Below are 26,436 nucleotides of genomic sequence, written 5' to 3' on the forward strand. Positions count from 1 at the left end.
TCCAAATACCGGTCGGTAACAACAGAAAATACAGATTTCCAGCCGTTACCGACCGGTATTTGGATACTGAGATGTAGGGCATTGAAAAATACAGATTCGGTAATTTTACCAAATCGGTAATTTTACCGAATCAGTAATTTTACTGATTCTGTAAATTTATCGAATCTGTATTTTGAAATGTAGGTAGCACTGTAAACAGTGCTACAGGGCTTTAAGGATTTGTTATTTACCACCAACTATTAGTTGGTGGTAAATAACGAATTCCTATGTAAATGCAATTATGTGCATTCACACCTGTGCCATGTGGCCCACATATATGCCCTTAGGGCATGTATGTGTACCACATGGCACACAAGCACTAATCAGGGGTGCACCAGGGTGTCAAAGTGACACCCTGCCACCCTTGACTATTTCACAATTTTACTGAATTGGTATTTATCGATTCGGTAATTGACATTCATTCCTATGGGCCTCCAGACCCATAAGAATGAATGGTAAATACAAATTCTTAAAGATTCGGTAAGAAATACTGAATAATTACCTACATAGGTTTTACCGATTCTAAAATACCAAATCGGTAAAATTCAGTATTTTAGAATCGGTAAAAGCTTTTTACCTACATCTAGCCCTAAATGTCTTTGAAGTTCATTGTCCCCGACCCCTGCCTAAATCAGTTCTGGGTGTCTTCCTCCCAGTGTCTCCTTTCTCCCTTTGATACTGGTGGTCTGGATCATTATTCACTCAGCAGGAGATGGGCCAATTGTTTTATAGCAGCAACCCCGGCCTCTTCACCTCCCGGGGCTTCTCCTCCATCTACTCTTCAGATGCAGAATTGGACCTCTTGATTAGTTCCTAAAGGTTGATTGCACTCCCAAGACACTGCTACAGGGATTCAAGACGGGATACCTACCTCCTTGTCTGACAGAGCACTATACCTAACTCATGTGACCATCTTCCTGATGATGACCTCAAGTCATAGAGGTTGAAACGCCGTCAACCCTGCATCGCCATTTGCGGCCTCCTAATGGTCACTTACAAATAATGAATTTCTGTTTGTAATTGTAAATACTTTTGTTTTGACCTTCACTAACTTCCTTTTACTTGCGCCGCTTCACGTTGTTTATAATCACGTGTCACTGCGCCGTTCACTTACTTATACACTGCAAGTACACATCTGGTTGTTATGGTTACTGCAATTTAGTTGTATCTGTGTGCTTCTATATGCAAATAACAACCTTTGTACTAGCCGTTGGTCTCCTTTGCCATCTCAACCCCTTACTGGGTCAAGACCTCTCTCACCTCTCAGATCCAGACAGTCAATCCACATTCAGCAGAGACACACAGACATGCTTAAAGCACAAAACTCAGCCACTTTCTAAAAGAGTGGCTTCTGAACACACCGTGACAAAAACACTTTCATAGAAAGATGTGTTATGACACTGAGTTCATACATACTAAACTTCACCTCTCCATTTCAAACTTATGGGAAACTATACTAACAAGCACAATACCTAGCCTCCCCCATTCCGTCCTATAGGCAGGATGGCCTTTCACTAGTGAAAATGGGCATTTTTCACTGTCAAGACATAGCACCCACCTCAGTATATGTCCTGCCTTTTACTTTTACTGCACCCTGCCTAGGGGTTACCCGCGACATACCACAGGGGTGCCCACTGTGTACGCAAACGGGAAAGTAAGGCATGACAAGTGGTTGCACTTGTCAGGACAACATGCTAACTTAGCAAACTGCGCGTAGGCCCTACAGTGCAGGCCTGAGTTCCCTTCTCCGCGCACCTTTGCATTACTAGCCCTGGCACACACAGTCACATCACTAGGGACTTTACTAGTAAGGCAAACATACCAATCATGGCCAACCAATTACCATTACACTTTACACAGCGAACACTTGTACTTTGATATTGATCAGCAGTGGCAAAGTACCCAAAGCATCTAAATTGGCAACTCTATGTCAGGAAAACAGTCTAGGGGAAAGCAAAAAGTTTAGGGAACTTTAGCCAAAAAGACCAAGTCCTACACAAAACGTATAAATGTCAATACAAATATGTTCGGAAAAAAAATGATAAAGGACCCTCTGCCGTACATTCTAAGGATACTGTAAGTCACCTTAGATTTGCGTAACCTTATAAATGAACTAATTCCTCTATACGGTCATAGAACTCTTCTGTGATTTGCAATATCCTTATAAGGTACGGCAGAGGGTACTTCATACATAATACATGGGATTATGCTATCCCTGTATAAAGAAACCTGTCTCTAATTTCTTTATTACTCAGTAGCGGCTCTTCTTCTACGGCGGAGGAGTGTCGCTCCACTGCTTCAGCTGCAAGCTGAATATAAAAAATAAAATAATAACATGTGTTATTATTATTTTGTTTTTTGTATTCAGCTTGCGGCTGAAGTCAGGTGGGCAGGGCTGGGCTACCAACATCACAGGGGGAGGCAGTGGTCCTCAAACATTTCAATGCCGCCCCTCCCAAGTGAAAAAATGAAATGAATCGGACCCCCTTCATAATTTTTCACAATGACTCCATTAAATTGGCAATGTTTAAATATGTCTCGACTTATTTAAAATGTAAAGGAAGGAGTAGTGGCACACCTGTTTATTGATTTGTCTCCAGTTTAAGGGAAATAGTACTTTTATGAGTTCAGAATGGTTGCATGCCTCGCCTCAGCGCATGTAAATGAAGTTGAATCGATACCTTGCAGCAGAACTCTGGTGCAAAACCATTCGCACAGCTTCTACAGAGCACGTCACAACCCTATTTTGATTGAAGTTTATTTTTATTCTTGTCTTTTTTTATCACATGTAGTCAAATTTTTCTTGCTTATACACAATGAAACAGTCCAAATATTCTTTAGCTTCACATAAAATAGTTGTGCCAATCCAGGCCTCGTACTACTTCACGGCAAGGACATATAATTCACGAAAAACAGCTATAGTGATATTCTCAATGCATTTCGGGCCTTTTTTTGCCCTTCGTCAGGGAAAGCTGTTAAGATTGAAAAGGTAGAAAAAACCCATGTTAGTCCTCAATACAACAACACTATCATGAATTTTCCCCAAATGTCATTTTAACATTGTAATTTATGAAGTCTCCTAATCTCACCAAGTGCATGATAAACAAACCCACTAGCCCTCAGTGTTATTCTCTAAATATGCAGAGTTTACTGAACGCGATAACCTCCCCCACTCCTTCAAAGGCAAGCCCGTCTGCGCCCGTCCGCGCCGGGACCGGGCCAAGGGCCAGAAACCCTGATCCCAAGCCCTTATTCATCTCCTCTACAAAGATGAACCTGGCTATCACAGAGACCCAGGCTGCTCTTATCACCCATAACAGCAACCGGCCACTCCTTAGGTATAACTTGAAACAGCTCCGGGCACTTAGAATCCCTTTTTCACCGGAATGCTGTAAACTGAATCTGGAAGACGAAACTACGTCCTGCCCCAACTGCAATTTCAGAGTTTCCACTGGTGGTAAACCAACTATGGACAGGAAAAAGCTAAGAGCAATCCAAGTACAGTCCAACATAAAACATTTCCTTTCTTAGCCTGAACTGTAGGTCCTTACCTAAGCATAAATTTGAAATCTTCAACTTATTAACGGACGAACAACCTGATGCCCTTTTCCTCACGGAAACGTGGCCCTAGGAGAGCTCAGGACCTGACATAGCAGTGCGGTTGCCCGACCATTACGCAATAGTAAGAATTGACTGTACCAATAAGATAGGAGGTGGGATTGCTATTCTCTTTAAAAAAAAGAGTACACCTGTGACTTCACCCACCTGCCCATGCCCAACTGTGAAACTGCAATATTTAAGCTTGCCCTCACCCCTAACTTTACTTTTTCCGGCGTACGTGTTTATCGCCCAGCTGGCTCTACTACAGCATGGTCAACTGCCCTCCCAGATATCCTAAGCCCTTTTGTGTTGAAGGCTGCTAATTTCTCTCTCATAGGTGATGTCAACGTACATTTAGATAATCAAACCTTTACATCTACTTCTGAGCTTGTCTCAGACTTAGCCCCCCTAAATTTGAGCCTACTTAATTCAGGATCCACTCATACGGCTGGTCATCTTCTTAACCCTATTTTTTCTAACCTAAAGGGAATTAGTGTTCTTCCCGCATTGCCAATCTGCTGGTCAGACCACTACCTGATTAAATTCTCTTTTCAAGTGATAATGTATGACTCTAAAGCTCCTTCCAACGAACCCACACTAATAAGGAACTGGAAAAAATTAGATATACAAACACTAAACTCAGTTCTTAACTCCCACCTTCCTTGTACAAAACAATCAATACATTCCCTACCCACAGCAGTGCAGAACTGGCTTCTGACTGCTCTAACTAAACTAAAACGTAAGGGCCTTCGACCTTCGGCCCCATGGTTTACGGAACTTCTGAAAAAAGAAAAATCGGAATGTAAAACCTTTGAACGCAAATGGAGAAAAAATTACTCTTTGGAAGCTAAAAAAATCTATAAAAGTAAACTAACTAAGGGGATGATTAGGATTGCGGTGAATCCGCATCCTCCGGGCCGGCGGAAGCCACCGCCGGCCCGGAGGATGCGGATTCACCGCTGCGGAGCCAGAAAAGACCCCCCGCCAAATTAGGATGGCTGGGGAGTCCGCGGCGGAAGGGAAGACCGTCCGCCACTTTTCCGCCGCGGTCGCCTTCCGACCGCAGCGGAAAAGCTCTAATATGGTGGCGGTGTCTATCAGACACCGCCAGCCATATTAGGATTTGGTTCGGGATATGCCTTTCCGCGGCGGCAATGCCGCCACGCAAAGGCATACCGTCTTTTCTTTGGGGGCCCGTTGCGGGCCCCCAGGGTGAAGGGGGTGTGGGGGGTGCACATGGGGGGTACCTATGGTACCGCCCTGCATTTGCATGCACAATGCTGCAGGCACCGCGTGGTGCCTGCCACTTTGCGCATGCAAATGCAAAGCATGCATTTTTAACATTGCGGCGGGTGCAGCTTAGAGCAGCACCCGCCGCAATGTTAAATATACAGGATCTGACCGCCAGGGTGGCGGACACATCCTAATTGCATTGGAGGGAACGCCGCAGCCCCTGTGGACGGTCCCTCCACCTCGGGGGTGGCGGACGGACCCAGGTCCGTCCGCCATCATAATCGACCCCTAAATACCATTCCCTTTGCAACAAAGCGCAAGCTGACCATGTGTGCTCTACCATTTCAGAAGCTCTAAATCAATCCAAAACCCTATTTAAAATGGTAAAAGTACTTGCAGGTTCTAAAACATTAGCCATGCCACCTGATTTAAACAAACAACAATGTGACACATTGGCTACCTTTTTCATACATAAAGTGGACAAAATCTACCAAGGTATTGCTACTGCCCAAAATAATGGCCCCCATATGGCTCCCATATGGCTCCCAGGTGGAGTGTTTGGGGAGAGGATTTGGGTAATGCATTTTTGTATAGACAAAGGGTGTGAGGTTCATGCATGTTTGTTTTTTTCATAGAGATGGGGTGTTTAGTGTTTACTTGGTAACACAAATATATGGGCAGGTTTTAAATCTAGGAAGGAGTGGGGGATGTTATCGCGTTCGGTAAACTCTGCATTTTTAGAGAATAACACTGAGGGCTAGTGGGTTTGTTTATCATGCACTTGGTGAGATTAGGAGACTTCATAAATTACAATGTTAAAATGACATTTGGGGAAAATTCGTGATAGTGTTGTAGTACTGAGGACTAACATGGGTTTTTTCTACCTTTTCAATCTTAACATCTTCCCCTGATGAAGGGCAAAAAAAGGCCCAAAATGCATTGGGAATATGACTATAACTGTTTTTCATGAATTATATGTACTTGACATGAAGTAGTACGAGGCCTGGATTGGCACAACTATTTTATGTGAAGCTAAAGGATATTTGGACTGTTTCATCGTGTATAAGCAAGAAAAGTTTGACTACATGTGAGAATAAACTTCAATCAAAATAAGGTTGTGACGTGCTCTGTCGAAGCTGTGCGAATGGTTTTGCACCAGAGTTCTGCTGCAAGGTATCGATTTGACTTATTTAAACACAAGACATATTTCAGCATTGCAATTAAATTCACTTACTGTTTTAAAAAAAGCAACAAAATACATGATTGCGAAACATACTATTCTGTTCAGGCAGACCTTACTAATGTGTAAAAGTATCCATAGGGCTATTATTAGAAATGGTGGTGATGGTGTAGAAGAATATTTGGAGTCCCTTCCCTTTTGACACCTTCTCTCAGTCAGATATAAATGGCAAAAAAGGCTAGTGATGTCCCGTTACATAGAGGCTTACTGCGGCTCTTTTGTTTCCATGCTTAAAACAAAGCTGTTAGTATAATTCTTTTTTTGTCCATAGGTTGGCGTCCTCCCTGGGATCACTTGAGGCCCCCAAAGGGTGCCCGCCCCCAGTTTGAAGACCTCTGGGGGGAGGAGTGGTGGCAGCACCTAATGTGCACATGAAGCTTTGGCCAGACGTGTCAGGTCGGCCAAAGCATCATGCATGTTTTCCACCCAAGCTGTATCACAGCCTGGGTGGAGAACATGCACAACCTGCCAGCCCCTGTCTGAACACCGAACCACAGCGCTCAGACCAATCACAACGCTGTTAATGCAGCATTCTGATTGATCAGGAGACTCTGGAAGGCTGTGTGCTTGCTGCCGAGAGGAGGACGGAGAAAGACGAGGCGGCAGCGGCGGTAATTGCTCGTTTTTTTAAGCTTCCCTCCCCCTTGTTTCCCCTGCCCCACCATCCGTGGTCAGTAGCATCCGCCAAGGCGACGTGTGGTGCACCTTGTTGCCTATTATACAGATATCAGAGCTCAACAGTAATAATTTATTAAAGTTGAGTTCAGACATCACAATGCCTGTTGCCAGAGCCAGGAACCAATGGAAAAGGCAGGTCAAGAGGAGAGACTAATTAAACCAGCTGTTTAAAGAACGAAAAAGAAGCATTGCTTATCTTTCTTCGAATGGATCTTGTTATCCAGCAGTCTTTTTCCCCACAGGGAAACACAACGCGGTTGTTACAACGACCGCGTTGTGATTCCACATACCACTACTCCGCAAGTCGGAACGACGACTTGCGAAGGGGTGACGCTGGATGTTGGAATAGTATAATTTACTATTCCAACTCCAGTCTGTGCAGACAATAGGGAAGGTGTTGGATTTTAAATCCAACACCTTCCCCCCCTCCGCAAGTCGTTGTTCCGACTTCCGGAGTAATGGTATGCGGAATCACAACGCGGTCGGTGTGACAAACGCGTTGTTATTCCCTATGGGGAAAAGGATTTGTGGTAAACGTTGTTTACCCTTTCTTCTGCTCTGCTTCTCTAGCGAACAGTGACAAGCAGAAAGTAGATATTTATGGCAACGTGTTTATTTTTGGCACTCCTTAGGTACATATAGAATTGTTAAAATCTTCCTGGATGTTTCTACTGTGCATTTTTCACAAAAACTTGACTTGTATTAAACTGATTCAATATCTTTTTGTGCAACAAATATCTAACAGCTAATTTGATGTGATTAATTTTACAGCAGATATTCTATTTTTAGTCTTCACGTTTGCACACATGCTCTCTCTTCCATGTAAAAGTGTTATGTACCAAGTATTTCAGTGGTGTGTGGGAAAGGTAAAGAAGTAGGTACACCCTTCCGAACATTATAATGATATTGCAAGTCTTTCCAGAGTTTCATAACCTTATAATGAAACTTAGACTTCAGCCTCATTCCTCTAAATGGTTGTGGAACTCCTCGGTGACTTGCAATATTCTTATAATGTATGGCAGGGGGTACTTCACCCCACATATTACAGGAGACTTGTGACATACCTAGTCACCTCTACTGTACCATCTTATTCCAGTTGAGTTCTGACAACACAATGCCAGCAGCCAAGGTGAAAAGTAGGAAACAGAGCATAATTAAACCAGTACTTTCTGCTCTGCTTTTTTAGAAGGGCAGTGATAAGCAGCAAAGAGACTTTTGGTAATGATAGGAAAATAGACACTCTGCATGTTTCTACACATTCTAATCTGCAGCATTTCTTAAAATATGACATATTAATCAAGGAACTGTTCCTTTCTTCTGAGTATTTAAGATCATTGGATCTTTTTTGGTGTGGCGGCTTTGTTTTCCCTATCATATCATTTATGTTATTTTCTCTTTTATAGGCCATCATTTGAGGCTCTCGGAATTTTCTCCTGAGTTCTTAATTAGTTTCAACACGTTTCCAGTGTTCAGGATCAATCTCCATATATAAAGCTTTCAGTGCTAAAATTATATACAAAGCTTGGTCTTTCTCTAGTTTTGGCTTGAGTAATAACTCTTTTCAGCTTTGAGTTTCTATGCTTTCCTATGCCTAAGTCTAGATTTCGACCCTTATTTCCCCCATCTATTAATTTTTGCAATATTTTTATTACCCCTATCCTGTACACTGTTAGGTCTGATATTCTCTTGGTCTTCTATACCTGAGAATAAGGAAAGTGTGTGATCAAGATTCTTAGGTGGAAATTATTCCCATAGAGCAGATGGCGCTGGTCTGTCTCATCTGTACATAGTGTTATTTCCCAACTGCCTTTGTTGATTTAAATTACATTGACAAAGCGAATATTTCTGAATAGGCAAGACCCATTGGCTTTGTCAACACTTGTTTTGTTTCTGTAAGAAAAGAAAAACGCCAACAGGGTGACCAAAAGCTGTTGAGTGGTAGTCCAACAGCCTATGTGATATAGAAATCTCACCTGATGAAACCTGCTGATCAAGTGCCTTAGAGCCTCCCTGGGCTTTGTGAAAAGCCCAGGGAACTCCAATTGATCTGATTTGCGGCTGTTGGGGTATAACAGACAGCTCACTAATCCCCTGAAGAGGTACAAAGGCAAGAAATGGAAAGCATGTGCAAGAAGCACAAAAAAACGATATGACGCAGCCAGTATTTGCCACGTCATCTCGCCTTTTTTCTGGCAGGAGGAGTTGGGGCAAGCGAGAATAGGGGGAGGGGAAACAGGGCAAATAGTGATTAAAGGTCAAGCATTGACAAAGGGCAACGATGACAGGCAAGGAATTAAAGAAAAAAAGGAGCCCAATTCAAGTGTGAGCAGCGGAAGGATACCAATGAAGAAATGAATCAGTACTTGGTCCATGTCCCAGTGAAGGGACAAACACATAAAGAGAAAGAGATTCCTGCATGCACTGACCAATGACAAGAAAGGAAATTAGAGTGACCATGAAGCCCACCAAATGTAAGGTGTAGGTGTAGAAGGACTCTTAGCGCCCTTGAAGTTTAAGTTACAAAAGATCTTGGAAGCTAATGACCCATTTTAAATCATCCTCAAGAATTATGTTTTCTGAAAAGTGAGTAATTATTTTAGTGGAGGAGCACTGATAATGTATGCTGTTCCTGTGCTTCTTTGCGGCCATACCAACTTACACCAGCACACATGGAAAGGTTATGCGATAGAGGGCATTTTTAGTGTTACAATTTGTACGTTTTTAAAATTCCTATCAGGTGTTCATGCCCAAGTCAATCTCCTTTGCTGCATGTGTATTCTAAATGCATTTCATCTGTTCCACAAATAACAGTCTGTCACCGGTGGTAGGCTCCAAACTGTTGGATGCACAAATTACTGAGTTGTGGTCTTTGGACTTGTGTGAACTAAGTAGTCTCTTATTTTGTGCCCTACTTAAAATGCAAATATGGGTTTCACCACATGCCTGTTGCCTGTGTTGAGTATTCTCCAGTGTTTGTTCATGATTTTCTTTAAAGAATTAGATTGTTCTAAATACATGGTAACCTATTTTACTCTATGTATGAAGTATGTTCGTCTCCAGCACAGTGTTTAAAATATCACAGTGGGCTCTTTTTTCTGGCTTTTCTCACATGATTGACATGATACCTTGTCTCCAAGGGTTACTGGCAATTTTGCTGCCCTTTTCTTCAAACCTACCAATAACAGTGCAATAGCGTTTCAGTAATAAATGCTGTCTGTAAGGGAAATTTTCCCTCAGTGATGTTGGATGTTAACTGTCAAAGTTGAAGTGTGTTGCGATCATCCAGTTTGTTATAGACCTCAATTTTAAATATACCCCCCATGAGAAATAATCGACAAGTTGAGACAATCTGGTTGTAGTTTGACTATTGTGCTCATGAATCTTAAATGAGGATCTTAGGTGTTAATCTACTATACATAGTTGCCTGCCTCTGTTTCATTACCTTTCCAAATGAATAGTATTTTCTCTATAAACAAATGTTATAATCTTATGTATCACTTATGGGACTTCTATATTTGCATATATACTTAAATGCAAAATCATGCAAGTATGGAACGACTAGACTTGGAGCAAAGGTGCTGCCCATTGAAGTACCTTGAATTTGGTGGCAAATACTTCCTTCAAAGTGTAAATAGTTCTTTCAGAACCAGTGTTGCACGTTCCATAATAAAGGGAATTGGTGCCATATATTTTGAACCTGGGCTGTATATTAAATATAGAGAGCCAAGGGGTAAATCTTTGATTCATTTCAGAACATCTTTTGAATCCCTGAGACGTGAGGGCATGGATTTGACCAGTAGCTTCAAGAAGAATTAAGAAAAGATTGGCAGTGGCCCAGGAGCTGATCCAATACCCAAGTCAATCGGTCTGCCCCATGGACGTCTGGGCTTATGTATTTTGGGAAACGTGCAAAGTAGGGCATTCTGGATTTCTCTTTTACAAGCAATTCTCATTCCTGCTAAATGATCCAGCCCTCACTCTCCGTATGCATGATTAGGATGTTTGATTCAGGTGTGTCATACATAGAGTAGTAAGTATGTTTTCTGTTACTTTTTTGATCAGAGAGACAACATGCACATTCTACTCAATAGGACTATTTTCATTGTATGACAACTGCCCCACCCTTCTAGGCTGGTTCAATGACAATGTTGCTTACAAAAAAATATGACATTCCGTTGTTTTCTTTCACATTGGCCTCTTTGGCGAAGATATTTTCTTGCCCTTGTTCCAATAGGGTTGTGGTGAATGAATGGTGATAGTAGTTAGTGGGTGTAGTATGTACAGCTTTTATTCTCTGAAGGTAATCCATGGCAAGGTTAAAAACTAGTGCAGACCAAATGAACATTAGTTATTCTTTGGTCCTTTGTGTGGTCAATGAATAACTGATGTTCCATGACATCATTGATAAAATCACTGTAACATGTGGAATGACATCATTGATGACAACACTGTGTATGGCGGTGCATGAGTTATAGTTTTAGTATTTCAGTTATATTTTCTTGAGATTCAACATTGCTTTTAAGTAGTGTCTAGTGTGGTTATTTGAGCCCAACTCTCCTTTTTCTGATGGTACGTAGTAGTGGGCAATAAGATGCATATTTGAACCTGTGATTGCTTTGGTTATAAATAGCTTCACCTTTAGCATTTAAGTGTAGCATGCAGGTATGCAACCACAAAAAGCTTTGTTCTTTGCTCTGCTGCCTAGAAGGTAGCATCATAACTGCTGGGTGCCAACAAAAGTCAGAATAGAATAAAGTCAGTAATATGTTTCGTCCCTACCCTACACACTCATGGGAGGTAAAAATGTCCCAACATTAATAGCTTTGCGAAATTACATGCGCAAATTTAAACCAACATTGTATTTAAAAATAAATGAGCACACATTTTATTCTGTTTAGTTGAAAAGCAATATAAAAACCTTTGTTTTTATGGACTTTAATGGTATTTTCAGACACTCCGATCTCGAGTGAAATTTTCTGAGGATGCCTGGTAAAGAAGAGAGGCATGTATATTTACTGCTCACACCTGATGGAAAACATTTCGTTTTTCCTTCAATTAAAAGATCTTAAGTCTCTCATAGACAGTGCAATATTAATCCTTGCAAAGGGTAAAAAATGAAATGTTTAAAATGCAACTTACATGTAGACAAATCCACACTGTCCTTTGTGAGATAACGTCCATCGTAGCCCCAAACACAGTGCCTGGTGAACAATCTCTGCAATGCAATAGGTCTCGTATTTACGAGAGTTGAGCTATTGGCAATACAACAGCTTAAACTCCCGCAAATGCGAGACCTCATCCATTGCACATAATTTTTTGTTTACTAGCGCCCAACTGGAGCTTTGCCATTTATGGAGGTCGTGCCCCTTTCTTTAGACAAGAAAGGGGCGTGGGCGACATTAAAGTGAAACCGCGGCATGTGGAGTTTTGACCAAAAAAAAGCATCTGTTTGTCTAGTTGAAAAACAGATGTCTTTTTTTTGTAAAAGCGCCCGTGCTGCGCTTTCACTTTAATAGCAACCACGCACCTTTCTTTAGATGCGGCGTGTCTGAAGAAAGGGGTGTTGCCTCCATGAATGTGAAAACGCCACACGGGCTTTAGTAAACAAAAATATAAATTTGCGTGGCCACTATACTTAAAGTGGAACGCCATTGGTAAGTAAAAGAAAGAAAGAAAGAAACGTGGCCGCTATAGTTAAAGCAGACCACCATTAATAAGTAAAATAAAAGCGGGCGGTGTGCTGCGACTTTGTGGCTGTAATGGGGCGAATCATTAAACAAAATAGTGCTCACAGCGAAGATAAAGCAGACTGTGTAACAAGACAAGTAAAAGATCCAGTCGTTATGAGAGGTTACAAATGCAGACAAGCTGCTACTAAGGAGGGACCAACAAGCCTAATAACGACTCGGAAGCCAGCGTTAACAAAGGACAGTGACACAAACCAAAAAAATATGGGGGGAAGTGGGCGGGGCTTCAAAGCCATACTCCACTACTGTATGCCTAGCAGCAGCGCATGCGCTGCCCAGGCATGACCTAAATAAAATTATCTAAACCAGAGCTCTTCCCTACTATGGATAGCACACATTCTCTGGCTGTTTGCCATGTGACCAGCAAGTATGGGAACACCAAGCTCAAGACTTTCAGATGAAAAAGAACAAACAAAACCAGTACACTCTGCACTGCACCTATAAACAAATGCAAATGCTCAAACACTAACAACGCATACAGCACTTGCACAGAAGCATACGCACGCCACACAATGTGATACATACACCACTGTACAAATAACATTAACCTATGTTAACTTTACAGCCTCACACTTAGGGCCCAATTAGGAATCTGGTGGTCAGAGGGCAGCCAGACTCATGGTAGCGCGATGGTGGCGGATCCAAGCCACCGCCGTACCAGCAGTCCAACCATCCCATTATGAGTTGGGCGGTCGGACCACCAGCTTTCCCTAGGAACCGCCGTTCCCTGGAGTTAGAGCGGCAGGTCAGAGGCCGCAATATGTTGAGCGGGACCTCCGCAGTCCCGCCAAACATATTACACGTTTCCTCTCTTTTATGAACTTGAGAAAGGAGTGTCCTTCATACAAGTGCTAAAATTATCGTTATGATTTAAAGTCAAGGACGATGAGCCAGAAATAATGAAAAATATGTTACATGAAATGCTCAATGTGTAGTGCAACTGTTATTTGTATGTGAATAAAATGTGAATTGCAGTGGTCTAGCAAGAATATCACACAAAGCTCAATAACATTTCTTATAAAATGATTAAACTGAGGGACACTGGCATATCAAGTTAATGAGTAACACAGAATGGAAAGAGATTCACTCTGAAGATGCAGACAGTGTCATTAAGTCATTAATGGTGAAGGTGGAGTATATGGTAGTGAATCTGGCAATATGAGCCAAGAAGGTGTTTAGGATTTTGCATGTGGTGCTTGAATATCAATAATTGTGTATTGTAGTAAATGTGTTCGCCACTTGTCTTAGTGTTGAAAAGAACTGCCAGTGTTTAAATTTTACAAGGGGGACAAGAAGCTGTAGAACTCTTTATCTCCTGTCTTTGTTCCTTTACCTTATTTATGTGCTTAAGCAAGGCCACCGAATGAGAAGCTAGCAATACAGCCAGTGGCTCTGTTATTATCGCTTCTCTGCATTTGGTCAGCAGAAACTGTGAAAGAAATTTTGAAGGATTTGACATGTGCTTAAGGATCTTTGGGAGCAAGCTGAATTAAGGCGACAGTGGATCTGGGAAAGTAGTATAACTAGACAATGGTCAAATTATAACAGAGAATCAGAGAGACCTGAATGCCAGAAAATTTCGGAGGATTCTGGTAAACACTGATAAATGTGTGGATGGCTCAACCTGTGTCTAAAAATAATTGACACTGTTTCCTAGACACCAGGTTAACTGATTTGGAAAGGGACTGATCCTTCAGCACTGGACAAAAAGAAGTTTCACCAGTTTCGTAATCTTATGTAAATTGAAATGCCTGCCAGATATGTAGGTGTTTCGTTCTAGTAAAGGGTTATTTACAAAGAAAACCTCTATTTTTTATGGCAATAGGATAGCTTGCAGGCAAAAGAAAGTTTTTTCCTTGGCCCTTAGTCTAAAATCTAGTCACTGCATGATATATTTAGAAAATACATATTGTGTTCTTTTTCAGGGTCGCATCAGACACTTACTTTCTGTTTTTCATGCAACTGAGCTTTTATTTAGTTCATCATCATCCTTTTGTCATAGATTTAAACAAAACAACAAATTCCGTAATTCTTGTTCGAAAACCGGAAATACTATCACGTGAGCGCTCCAAGTTATTTTTAGCATTTTTGCGAAAACTTTCCACAACTCATGAAAATAAGGCAACAGGTATTAATCAGAAGCTTACCAGAAAAAGGATTCTTGCCAATTATTAAGACATTTGGCAATGGCATCATGATCAGCTGTTGCAAGGTCTCCTAAGAAAAAAAGAATAAAATAATATATTACACAAAAACAAACTGCATAAAGCCCTGAATTCATCAATAAGAAACTATTGTAAGTTTAGCCACTGACTAGGTCTTGCCTTTGGGGCCTACTGGCTTTACAAATGCTTTTTGTGCATACTCTACAGTGTCTGTTTTTTCTGCGCTGTGCATCCTTGCTAAAATTCAAAAAATCTATAAATACTGAATGATGCTGATGGTGGTTGCCACCATGACACTCATGTGCACATGAGTGCGGACACGTGCCTTTTGCGATGATGCATGTGCAATGCATCAGAATGCGCGCGTGTGTCAAGAAAATAACTCGATTGCCATTTGCTTTAATTTTTATGATAGTGAACAACACTCTTATTAGTAAATAAAAAAAAATAAGATTGTTTTTGCAAGATAGTTCATATTTAAAAAAGTAGGGGGGAGTTAGAGGCTAAGGAGGAGCAAATGGGGGAGCAGATGGGACAAGGAGGGGAAGGGTATTGCACAAGGAAGAGATCAACATAGTGAGAGGGAAGAAGTACACTTGGAACGAAGAGCATAGAGCACGAAGGGGAATGAGGAGAAGCACACAAGAGCACTAGAAGCACACTTAAGTGCCAGCGAAACGAGGAGCATGGAGAAGCAAAGGAGGGTGAAAACAATGAGAGCACCAGGAGATTGGGGCAGGAGTACATAAAAGAGAAACATGAAGCATGGGTAAGCACTTGAGTGACACGAACAGGAGGGAGGAGAGAGCTGTAAAACACATGCACTCTCATGGAGTTCTTAACCAACAAGCATTGGCAAAGCCAATTGTTCACGCCTACGCAAGGTATTAGCCTTGTAAATGTTTTAATCATGCAATACAGGGGGCGTGGCCAAGATGGCGGGGTGAGCGGACGCTTCCTCCCGTAGCTCCTCCGGCCCAGCTCAGCCCGAGCCCTGATTCCTGCGCTTCTCTCCCCCCGCGGCTGCACTGCGGGTGAGAGAACTGTGCCGGAGTTCGTGGGGCACATTTTGATACCACTTTGACTTCTGTGGCCCCGGGGGAAGTCCCCGAAAAGTTTATTCGGAGACCGCTCCGAGGAGTGGAGCCCGGGTCGCCCCGAGGTGAAGAGCCTGGAGGCGGAGCGTATTGCGGCGCTGTCCGCGCGCCTCGGCTGGGCCGAGTGCTGAAAAGCTGAAAGCCGGAGTTCCCGGGGGAGCGGACTAGACGGACTCCGCGGAGTGTGGAGGCTTCCTGGCCGGTGCCCTGGTGGCAAGCACCATTGCTGGGCGACGAACCCCAGCCCTGCGCCGGCGATCTTCCCCCTACCCTGGGTTTCGAGGAGTGCCGACTTGCGAACTCCGCGCCTGGAGGCACTGGATGGCGGAGTTCGAGCAATGCCCGAGCCGGGCAAATCAACTGGTGGTCAAGGGAGACATCGGTTTCGCACTTTCCGGACCCGTTGCTGTTTGAGGGTTGCCCACGGACTTGCTGGCCCGGGCTGCCTTCTTGGGTTCCACCCTCCCGCCATCTTGTCTTTGTGTAGCTGAGCCCAGTGGCCCTTGCCCGCGCCCTTCTCACACGGAAGCCTCGGCTCGTCCTGGTACCGACTCATCTGCTGCCCCCTCTGGGAGTACGAGGCTGGAGGCCTACACTTTGGACGTTGCTGCCTGCCCTGCTGGCCCGGGGGTCGTCTTGCCCAGGCCCGGGCCGCCATTTTGTCGCCTGTGACGCACTACCCTTGTCCCCGACGAGGGCCTCACATCTGGTGCCCGCGAGCGGTGGCGCTCGCCTACAGCGACTGACCCTAGGCTTCACCGGGGGCCAAGATGACTGGGAGACGTGGCGCGGCACGAGGAGATCGCACTTTGCCGGAAATGCTCGGCAGGTCCCAGCAACTACGCGACAGGGCGCAGCCGTCCCCGGGGGCCTCCCGGGCATCAACAGACGCAACCGTGGGCGAACCACCAGTCACGAGGTCCTTCATGGAGGACTTATTCAGCTCCCTCAAGGAGGAATTTCAAACTCTTAAGACCGAAGTGGCTGGAGAGGTCCGGGATGTGCGCAGGGAAGTCGAAGGCCTGGGCGAGCGGGTCGATACTGTGGAGACGGCGGCCCAACGTCGCGATGAAGAGATAACTCATCTCCAGCAGGACGTCCTCCGCCTCCGGGAGCAATGTGTCGAGCTCCAGGCCCACTCGGAGGACCTCGAGAACAGGTCCAGGCGGAATAACATCCGGGTGCGAGGGGTTCCATCCGCGGATGAAGGTGCGGACCTAGTGGCCTATCTGCAGGACCTGTTCCGCGACATCTTGGAGGAAGGAGCGGATTTCCCGATCCGCATTGACAGAGCACACAGGGTGGGCCGCCAGCGCCAGTCATCGGCACACCCGCCTGATATCCTGGCATTCCTGCCGGATTTCCCCCTAAAAGAGCGCATCATGACGGAGGCCCGCAGGAAGCAACCGCTGACCTTCCGAGAAAGACCTGTGGCGCTCTATCAGGACCTGTCCGCCATCACACTGCAGAAGCGCAGGTCTTTCCGCATCGCTACGGACTTTCTGCGAGAGCATGAGACAGCCTATTCCTGGGGTCACCCCTTCCGTCTTATCGATGGAATGGGGTGCTGCATCAGCTGCGCTCTTTACAAGATGTCTGTGGAGTACTGGGCCTTACTGCTACGGAGGAGGAAGGGTCTACACCCGCATGGCGGCGCCCCGAACGGCGGGGCCGACGGAGATCGAGGAGGCGCCAATCGTCAGCGACGGCGAGTCGTCCAGACTCGCCCACCATCAGAGCAGACATGGCGGAGGCCCTGAGGACTGCGGCCAGGAACTTGCCTGAATCTACTGGTGTGGCCCTAACGGCCTAATTTTTCTCCGGGGGGAGAGACTCTTAGCTTTAACGATGCTGGGCTGGGGCTGGGGCTGGGGGGCTGGGGGGGCGAGGGGGGAGGCGTGTGGCTGGACGTCCACTTGACTGTTTTCTGCAGACTCGCCCACCTGGGCTGGACTGAGACTATGGGGTGTTGTTTCCTGTTTTTTGTTTTGGTTGGTTGCTATGGGTTGGTTCTGGGGGGGTTTAACTGTTGGTTTGGTGTGGGGGGGGTCCCGTCCGAAGCTGTCCGACCATGTGCGATGCTGCCTCTGGCCTTCCCTGCGCCCCTGCCCCGCGCGCCCCCTCCGCTGATCCCTCGCTCGCTGCATAGCGCGTTGTTTCCCTGGAGGCGATGCCGCCCCTGAAAGTAGTGACCCTTAATGTTAAGGGTCTGAATAACCCCGTGAAGCGTAGGGCGATCCTTTCCCTGTTGGAGGGGTCGCAGGCGGATATCTGCCTCCTGCAGGAAACCCATTTACTTTCCAAAGATTGCCATAGGTTGCGCTCTGCCAAGTTCCCCACGCAACTCTTTTCCTCTGCTGCGACTAAGACTGCTGGGGTGGCCATTCTTCTAGCCAGCTCCTTCAGGGGGGAGGTGTTGCATAAACATGCTGAGCAGAAGGGGAGGCTTCTAGTGTATCGCATGCGTTTGGGAGGTGTTGCCTTTACGGTTGGTTCGGTATACAGCCCAAATGACCACCAGGATCGCTTCCTGGAATCAGTGTTGGTGGACGTTACTGCCTCGCCCGATCGCCATATCATCTTGGGGGGAGACCTGAATATGGTCTTCGACTCCACCCTGGATAGGTCTGCCCAGCGCTTTCCGCAGACAGGGGAGCTTTCTAGGGCGGTACAGGACCAGATTGCGGAAATGGACCTGCATGACCTCTGGCGCGCCATGCACCCCACCGATAGGGACTACTCCTATTTCTCCCACGCGCACCGCACGTATTCACGGTTGGATTACCTCTTGGTGAGCGGACCGCTTTGTTCGGCCGCCACAGCGGCAGACATCGGGGTCTTGTCCCTGTCCGACCACGCACCGGTTTCCGGAATCTTTGCTTGGCCGGCGGCCCCCCCTCTAGGGGGATGTGGCGGCTTCGGGACACGCTTCTCCATAAGAAATCGGTTGTGAAGCGAGTGGAGGAGGTCATCCAGGACTACCTGACCCACAATAACAATTCTGCCACGTCCCTGGCAACGCAGTGGGCGGCTTTGAAAGCGGTCGTCAGGGGGGAGTTTATCTCCATTTCCTCGGCGGAAAACAGGGAACGCCAACGCAAGAGGGAGGAACTGACGGCGCAGGTTAGGGAGCTTGAGCAGGTTCACCGCCGAACAGGGGCTCCTCGTGTCTGGAAGCAGCTGAAGGCGGCACGGAAACTCCTCTCTGCGTTGGATCTAGATCGGGCGGAGTATGCAGCGCTGCGCCTGAAGCATGCCTTTTACACCGGCGGAGACAGGTGCGGTAAGCTCCTGGCCCATAGGCTCAGGGCTGCGCAGCAACGCAATGTGGTGAAGGAACTGGTGGGAGTGGATGGGATCCCGGTTTCCGGTGACGCGGAGGTGGCAGATTCCTTTTGTTCCTTTTACGAGGCGCTGTACGCTGCAGAGCCTTCCCCACCGGGAGAGGCTGAGGCCTATTTGGAATCCGTGACCCTCCCGGCCCTGGACCCCTCCCAGGCGGACCACCTAGAGAGGGACATTCACGTGGAGGAGGTCATCTCCGCGATTGCACGGCTAAAGCATCGTAAAGCCCCGGGCTCGGATGGCTATACGGCCTTGTTTTACAAGACCTTCTGTCCCACTGTCGCGCCTCTACTGGCTCGCTTGTTCAACTCCTTCTCCGAACCGGGAGCCATCCCACCGGACCTTCTCTCAGCGACTGTGTCGGTTATCCCCAAGCCGGGGAAGGACCGGACCCTGTGCGGCTCGTACCGGCCCATCTCGCTCCTAAATGTGGACCTCAAGCTTTACACCGGAATCTTGGCGGCCAGACTGGGTCTACACCTACCAGGTTTGGTGGAGGCAGACCAGGCCGGTTTTGTACCCGGTAGGCAGACGGTCGACAACACAAAGAGGGTGACGCACGTGCTGGAAAAGGCCTCACGCGTCCCGGGGGAGCGGATGCTGCTATCGGTCGACGCGGAGAAGGCCTTTGATAGGGTTCATTGGCCATATCTCGAGCTGGTCCTTGGGAAACTGGGGATCGGCGAGAAGTTCCGCACTATGGTCTTTAACTGCTATAGGAGACCGTCAGCGTCAGTGCGTGTCAATGGACACAGCTCCAGCAGCTTTGCCATTGAGCGCGGCACGAGACAGGGTTGCCCCCTCTCGCCGCTCCTCTTTGCCCTTTATATGGAGCCGTTTGCACAGAGGATTCGCGATAACCCGGACGCTATTGGGGTGAAGATGGGGCAATACACGCATACTGTCAGCTTATACGCGGACGATGTCTTGCTGACCCTGGATGACCCCAGGCGGTCGCTCCCTGCCTGCGTCCAGGAACTGAGCGCTTTTGCCCGCGTGGCGGGCTTTAAAATGAATATGACTAAGTCGGCTGCACTGGATGTGTCGCTCTCTGCCGACACCAGGCGGGACCTTCAGAGTCTCTTTCCTCTGCAGTGGTCCTCCTCCACGGTGCCTTACCTGGGAATTTTGCTTGCTCCCTCCCTGCCTGCCATGGTCGCAGCTAACTATTCCTCTCTGGGCAAAAAGATCAAAGAGGAACTCGGCCGATGGAACAAGGGCCTACTCTCGTGGCTGGGCCGTATCGCGGCGGTGAAGATGACGATACTGCCTCAGATCCTGTATCTTTTTCGCGCTCTGCCTCTCCAGCCCCCCGTGGGTTGGATACGGCAGACGCAGGCAGACATCTCCCGCTTTGTGTGGCAGGGCCGTAAACCTCGGATGAAGCGGGTCCTCTCCTTGCTTGCCCCGGAGGCGGGGGGTCTCGGAGTCCCGGACCTCCGGAAGTACTTTCAGGCGGCGCAGCTCCGGTATTTAGTTGAGTGGAGTCGGCGGGAATCGGACAAACACTGGCTCTTTCAAGACCAGGCAGTTGCAGGCCGTACCCTCCAGGAGGTCCCGTTCCTGCGGCGCACTCACCGCCCGCCTAATCTCTACGCCTCTTTTATCACCCGGGTCCCGCTAAGAGTGTGGGACGCGGTGTGTGAGCTGCGTGAGCTCACCACTTTTCCATCGCCGTTCACTCCCATTGCTGGCAATCCAGACTTTACCCCGGGTCTGGAGCCGGGAGCCTTTTCCCACTGGGTGAGCGCGGGTTGCAGGGCGCTCTTCCAGATCTACGGGCCGGAGGGCGTGCTCCCCTTCCAGCAGCTCCGACAGGAGTTTGGCCTGACGGAAGGGGACAGACTGCGTTACATGCAAGTCCGCCACTGGGCTCTTCAACCCCCAGTGCGTGACGTCGCTGCCCGTTCGATTACGCCCTACGAGCGATGGTTGGTAACCCGGACCTCGGACGCCAAGCTCATCACTGATTTGTATAAGTTTCTCCAACCCCCGCCGTTTCATTACCATAACCCAGGGAGGGAGCGCTGGCACAGGGAACTGGGCAGGACCCTGAGTCACAAGGAGTGGGACAGGATTGCGTATCGGGCGAGGCACTCTGCGTACCACACTGGGCTGACGGAAACCTTCACTAAAGTGTCCACCTATTGGTACTACACCCCGGAGCGGCTCTATGAGATGCGTAAAATCGGCGATAAAGGTTGCTGGCGCGGCTGCGGGCAGGAGGGCACCCTCACGCACATTCTCTGGGAGTGCCCGGTGCTGTCGGCCTATTGGAAGGAAGTCTTAGATGAGGTGGATAGGCATTTTGAGATCGAGCTTCCGCGCTTCCCCGTGTATGTCTTGCTAGGCCTCCCCAATGACTTGATGTACCCGCTGAAATCCCGCAGGGGCAGGCAGATTGCGATTGCGCTAGGCTCCGCCGTTCAGAACATACTTGTACTCTGGCGCACCCCCACTGCCCCCTCTATCACTGGTTGGCTGCATAGGCTCTGGCAGGTACTGGGCATGGAGAAGATGTCGCTAACGGTGGCTGGGAATGTTGACCAGTTTGAGGAGCTCTGGCACCCCTTTTTGGCACTGCTGTCCACGGAATTTCACGAGCTCACGTGTCCACGGTATTTGCGCCTCCTTAGGCTGACGCCGCCGGCGGCTGCGGCGGAGTGAAAGTGCAGATCGGGGGCCGGGGGTTGGGGGCGGGAAGAGGGGTTATATTCTTCTAATGCTGACTTTCGGACGGGGATGTTGGGGTATTGTTTTCTTTCTTTTCCTCCTTTGCTTTTCTTTCTTCTTCTTTTCTGGGGTCGGGGGGTTGGTGGAACGGTATGCTTCTCCTTTACTGTGTTGCGGGGTGCTATTCGGGCTCGGCCTTGCCTAGGGAGTGGGGGTCTACAGGGGGGTCGTTCACAATGCCTTATTGCCTTATGTCTTTGCCTCGTTACCCTCTGGGGCTTCCTGCCTCCCTGCTTTTCTTTTGACTCGCTGCAACGTTCCGCTTCTTGTACTGTATGCTTGCTTGACCGCCTGCTCCCCTCCCCGTGTTTTTGTGCCTTAATAAAATACTTTAAACCTAATCATGCAATACAGCAGCAAGGCTATGGTGCAACATTTCTGAAAGTTTACCCAAAAAAGAGTTATGATATGGCCTGCGCTGACTGCATCATAGCTCATTGTTTTGTTAAGGCGGGCAGGTGAAGCAACAATACGGGATCTGGGGGAAAAGTAATAACAGGAGGGAGGGACAGGTGGATGGCTGTAATATTTTCAATAAGGCATTATGACATGGCTTTCTGGCCATGTTATAGCATATATATAGCATATATTTCTTATTTTGGCAGGTGGGGATAAAACAGAAGAAAGGGGCAAGCAACAATAAGGAGGGGACAAGCAGCAACATGGAGAGAGGGAAGGGGCAAACAACAACATGAAGGATGGTGGGGGTAAGCATAAACATAGACAGCGCTTAGAGGGGTATGAAAAAACACGGACAGTGGGAGGGGGAAGCAACAACATGACACGAGATGGGGAAAGCAACAACACAGACAGCGAGTGTGGGCATACTACAATGGAGAGCTGGAAGAGGCAAGCAACAATGAGGAGGGTGGGAGGGGGCAAGATTCAATACTGACAAGTAACAAAAGACAGTGAGAAGAGGAAAGCAATGCCACTGTTAACTTTTTTTTACGATCACTAAGATCATAAAAGTACATGCTTCATAAATAAATAGCTCAAAATTGGTCAGGTCCCACTCGTGCGGCCTGAGCTCAAACGTGCACTGCTATGTGGTTAAATACTACCTGAATCTTCCTATTGTCCACTCATTAATAACCTATTAAACAAAAGATTTTTTTCGTTCACATTACTGCAATTTATTATTCAGTGCATGATTAGTAATATTACAACATTGTGTCTTTTTTCAGATGTTTATGAATAAATCATTCTATTCCTTATTACATTCCATTATCACATTGTATATGGTGATTGAGGATTCTTAGTCCAGCCCAATGCATTTCGGCACTGGTGGTCCCTTCGTCAGGGGCAACCTGTAAACAAATACATGAATTGATTACCGTACCTAGCTTCTCGAGGTACATATACAGAACCATCTTCGTGATAAGTTTGGCAGTTATTATCTTGATTAACATTCATGAAGTACAAACATCAATACCCCTTTCAATGAAAATGCTGGTCATCGACATATTCAGAATTTACACTGCAGTGAGCGTTACATGTCAGAAGTCGTAAATTATACTAGTAGAAAAAGTTTATTAAAAAAAAATTATATCACCTGACCATGTGTTTTAGTGTAGTTTCAGTGTGACCTTATTTATGATTTAACAACTCATAACTGAGAAGTGATGGTTAGCGTTACTTACTAGGCTGTATCCAGCTCAGTGCCGTTTTTTTCTATAGATATTGTACGATCGCAATATTGTGGTCAAAAAGCATACAAAAGCAGAAAAGCATACATTTTATTTAGTTTGAACCTGGAGTAATCTATATAGAACTGAGTCTTACTCCACCAGTATAAATTTAAAATCTTACCACTATGTTTCAAACTCGTTTGTGTGCTTCTAAGTTTTTTTGTATCCTAGATCCCTGTGTAAAATACATAGTCTCATCATGATTTTTATAGCACGTGCTAACCATGTCTATATGCAATATCGAGCCTTACCGAATAGTGATCTTCTACCTCTCTGACTATCGTTGCGCTGCGTGTAGTTCTCACGAGGTATATATTTCTTGTTATCCTTGATGTTTCAGTGTTTCCTATATCACAGATAGTAACTAGTTAAAAGCAGCCCTCCTCTAAGAACGCGTTCTAGTTATTACTATAAACATTATCGGACCTTACCTAAAAGTGAACTTTTATCACTCCGACTTTCGTTAAGCTGCGTGTAGACTAGGTCGCGGAGTGTGTATTCTTCGGGAATCTTTGATTTTTCTATGTTACCTGTGTCGTCAACAAAGTTACCAATTAAAAGAAGCCCTCCTCGGCAGAAGGAAGTAAGATCGATATGCCTCCTTACGGTCTCCTAGCTATCCAACTGTATTTCCCTGTGTTCAGCGGTTAAAGTGTTCAGCGACCCTAGTTTATTTAAGTCAAGTATTGACCGAAGAGTGATAACGCGTTCTCTCGCGAGAGTTCTAATAACGTGAGCGCTATCTTAAGATGGACTACTATTCTTAATACATCGCAAACCTCTAACTACGCTGATTTGATCAAAAAAATCGGCGTGTAAAACATTCTCGCTAAGTTATGGTATTCATGTAGCGGAGTAAACATAGCTTTGGTATATTAATCTCTTGTGAGTGCTCCATCAACTTGGTGATTATTTATTATGAAGTGATCAGAGTACTAGAGTCACTTCCTTTCGTACGTGCCCTACTGACGCTAATCGCCATCTTAAAGTTGACTTCTATTATTGATATTTCATGGGACTCTATGATAATAATCCATATTTATTCTTCATTGAAAGGTACCTAAAGTACTATAATCAGGATATTAATTGAGCTTACGACGCACCATTTTGGGGAAAATCTTTAGACTCCTTGTATGTTGCAGAATTTGTTAGATCCGTTATGTTCACAGTAAAAATTATTTAAATCTCTAAACTTAATAAACTTTCTTGCAGACTTTACTATGCCTATTTTATGTATAACTTACCCGAACGAATAGGAAAGTTTTAGAAATTCGTGAGATCCCTGTAGAGAGTAATTTAGTGGGGAATGTCAGGTAGTAGGAATAGAACAACAGGCCTGCGAATTTGTATCGTCCACTTTTAAAGTAAGACCAATATGTGACAATTCGCTGGCAAGGGGTGTGAATGTCACCGAAAGTATGTTAAGAGACGCGCCTTCTAGTGCAATAGATCATAGCGAAAATGTTGATTTAAAATTGATATCTTGCAATATAGCGGGGTTGAGTAGAAAAGTTAGCGACCCTGAGTGGAACAATTATATTAACACGAATGACATTTGTATTCTTCAGGAGACCTATGCGCCCGAGACCCCACATAGGGTTGGGTATAAAACCTTTCAAACTGCCGCAGTTCCGTCTGTGAGAGGAAGGCCCTCTGGTGGTCTTAAAATTTGGGTGAAAGTGACCCTTAAGATCAGTGTCACTCAAATATGTATCGACTCACAAGATGTCCTTGGAATAAAAACTGTCACTAAAGATAAAAGGGTTCTACACTTATATAATATTTATAATAGAAATTGTCCATCATATAGGGAGTCACCTTTAATAGAAATATTGGACACACTCCTAAATGTGTTAGACCCTGGAATTGGTACAATTTTAGGTGGCGATCTTAATTGCAACTATGAACCTATTACAGGATTTGGGAATATATTGGAGGACAAAGTTCAGGGCTAATAGGATACCCGCTATGAATAGTATTGGGACAGTCCCAGGCACTGCCCTAACCCTCCAAATTATGAGGGTAATGGCCAGTCATGAGTTGAGGGCGTGCAATGGACGTTTACCATTGGATAGCCCAAAGGCCCCAACCTTCTTTAGAAGCAAGTGTAAGAGTAAAACTGATTATCTTATTTTATCATTGGACATTTGGCCATTTGCTGTAGATGTAGAGATTAGACCTAGAACAGAAAGTGACCATCCCCCGCTTGAGCTTCTTCTTCACGGCAGCCTAATGTATAGCGTGATTGAGACAACAACCCATATTAGTCCAGACGACATTATAGTTAGTAACAATCGTCGTACAGTTAAATGGGCACATATGTTGGAGTATAATGATTTGTTGCCAAATATTTATAATATTTTTCTTAACATTTTCAGCCATTACGTTACTTTGGAAAATAGGGAAAAATCATTCCTAGACTTTTTTTTTTTTTATATTCAAAAGATCTTTATTGACAGCAAAGCCATTGACATCACCAACAATTACACATGAACACGGTGTACCTCCGGAAGCGGTACCAAATTCTCATAAACAGCCAGTAGCAGGTCGTACACAGCCTTTGTGCCAGCATCCCGGAGGCCTGGCGGCGAGGTAATGAAGTAGCAGTACAACAATGCCATTCAAGGGTTCACAACGTAGGCAGCATACTGGTGTGGTGTGGCAACTGGCAATCAACTTGTCCATGTGTTATACAGCGATCCAGCGTCATGGCTTCAACAAGAAACTAAACAATACCCACCCAACTCCCCCCCCACCCGCTAGTGTGTGTCTGTGTGTCCGCCTATCCTGTCCCAACTATAAAACCTCCCGAGTGTGCCTACCCTGTGTCCCCCCCCCGTCCCCCACATAGAACAGCCCTTACTCAGT

At 46.0% G+C, this 26,436-nt stretch overlaps 1 protein-coding gene across 2 annotated transcripts in view; it reads right to left on the minus strand.

Moving 5' to 3' along the window:
* Positions 1-26,436, minus strand: part of CCDC88A (coiled-coil and HOOK domain protein 88A) — an 865,879-nt gene that overhangs the window by 622,122 nt on the left and 217,321 nt on the right. For both annotated transcript variants that reach the window (XM_086927667.1, XM_086927666.1), the window contains exon 4: positions 14,685-14,754. In XM_086927667.1, coding sequence (XP_086783793.1) covers positions 14,685-14,754 — 70 coding nt within the window. The remainder of the gene's footprint in view (positions 1-14,684; positions 14,755-26,436) is intronic.

This window comes from Lissotriton vulgaris, chromosome 6, assembly GCF_964263255.1.
Source record: "Lissotriton vulgaris chromosome 6, aLisVul1.2, whole genome shotgun sequence".
NCBI lineage: Eukaryota > Metazoa > Chordata > Amphibia > Caudata > Salamandridae > Lissotriton > Lissotriton vulgaris.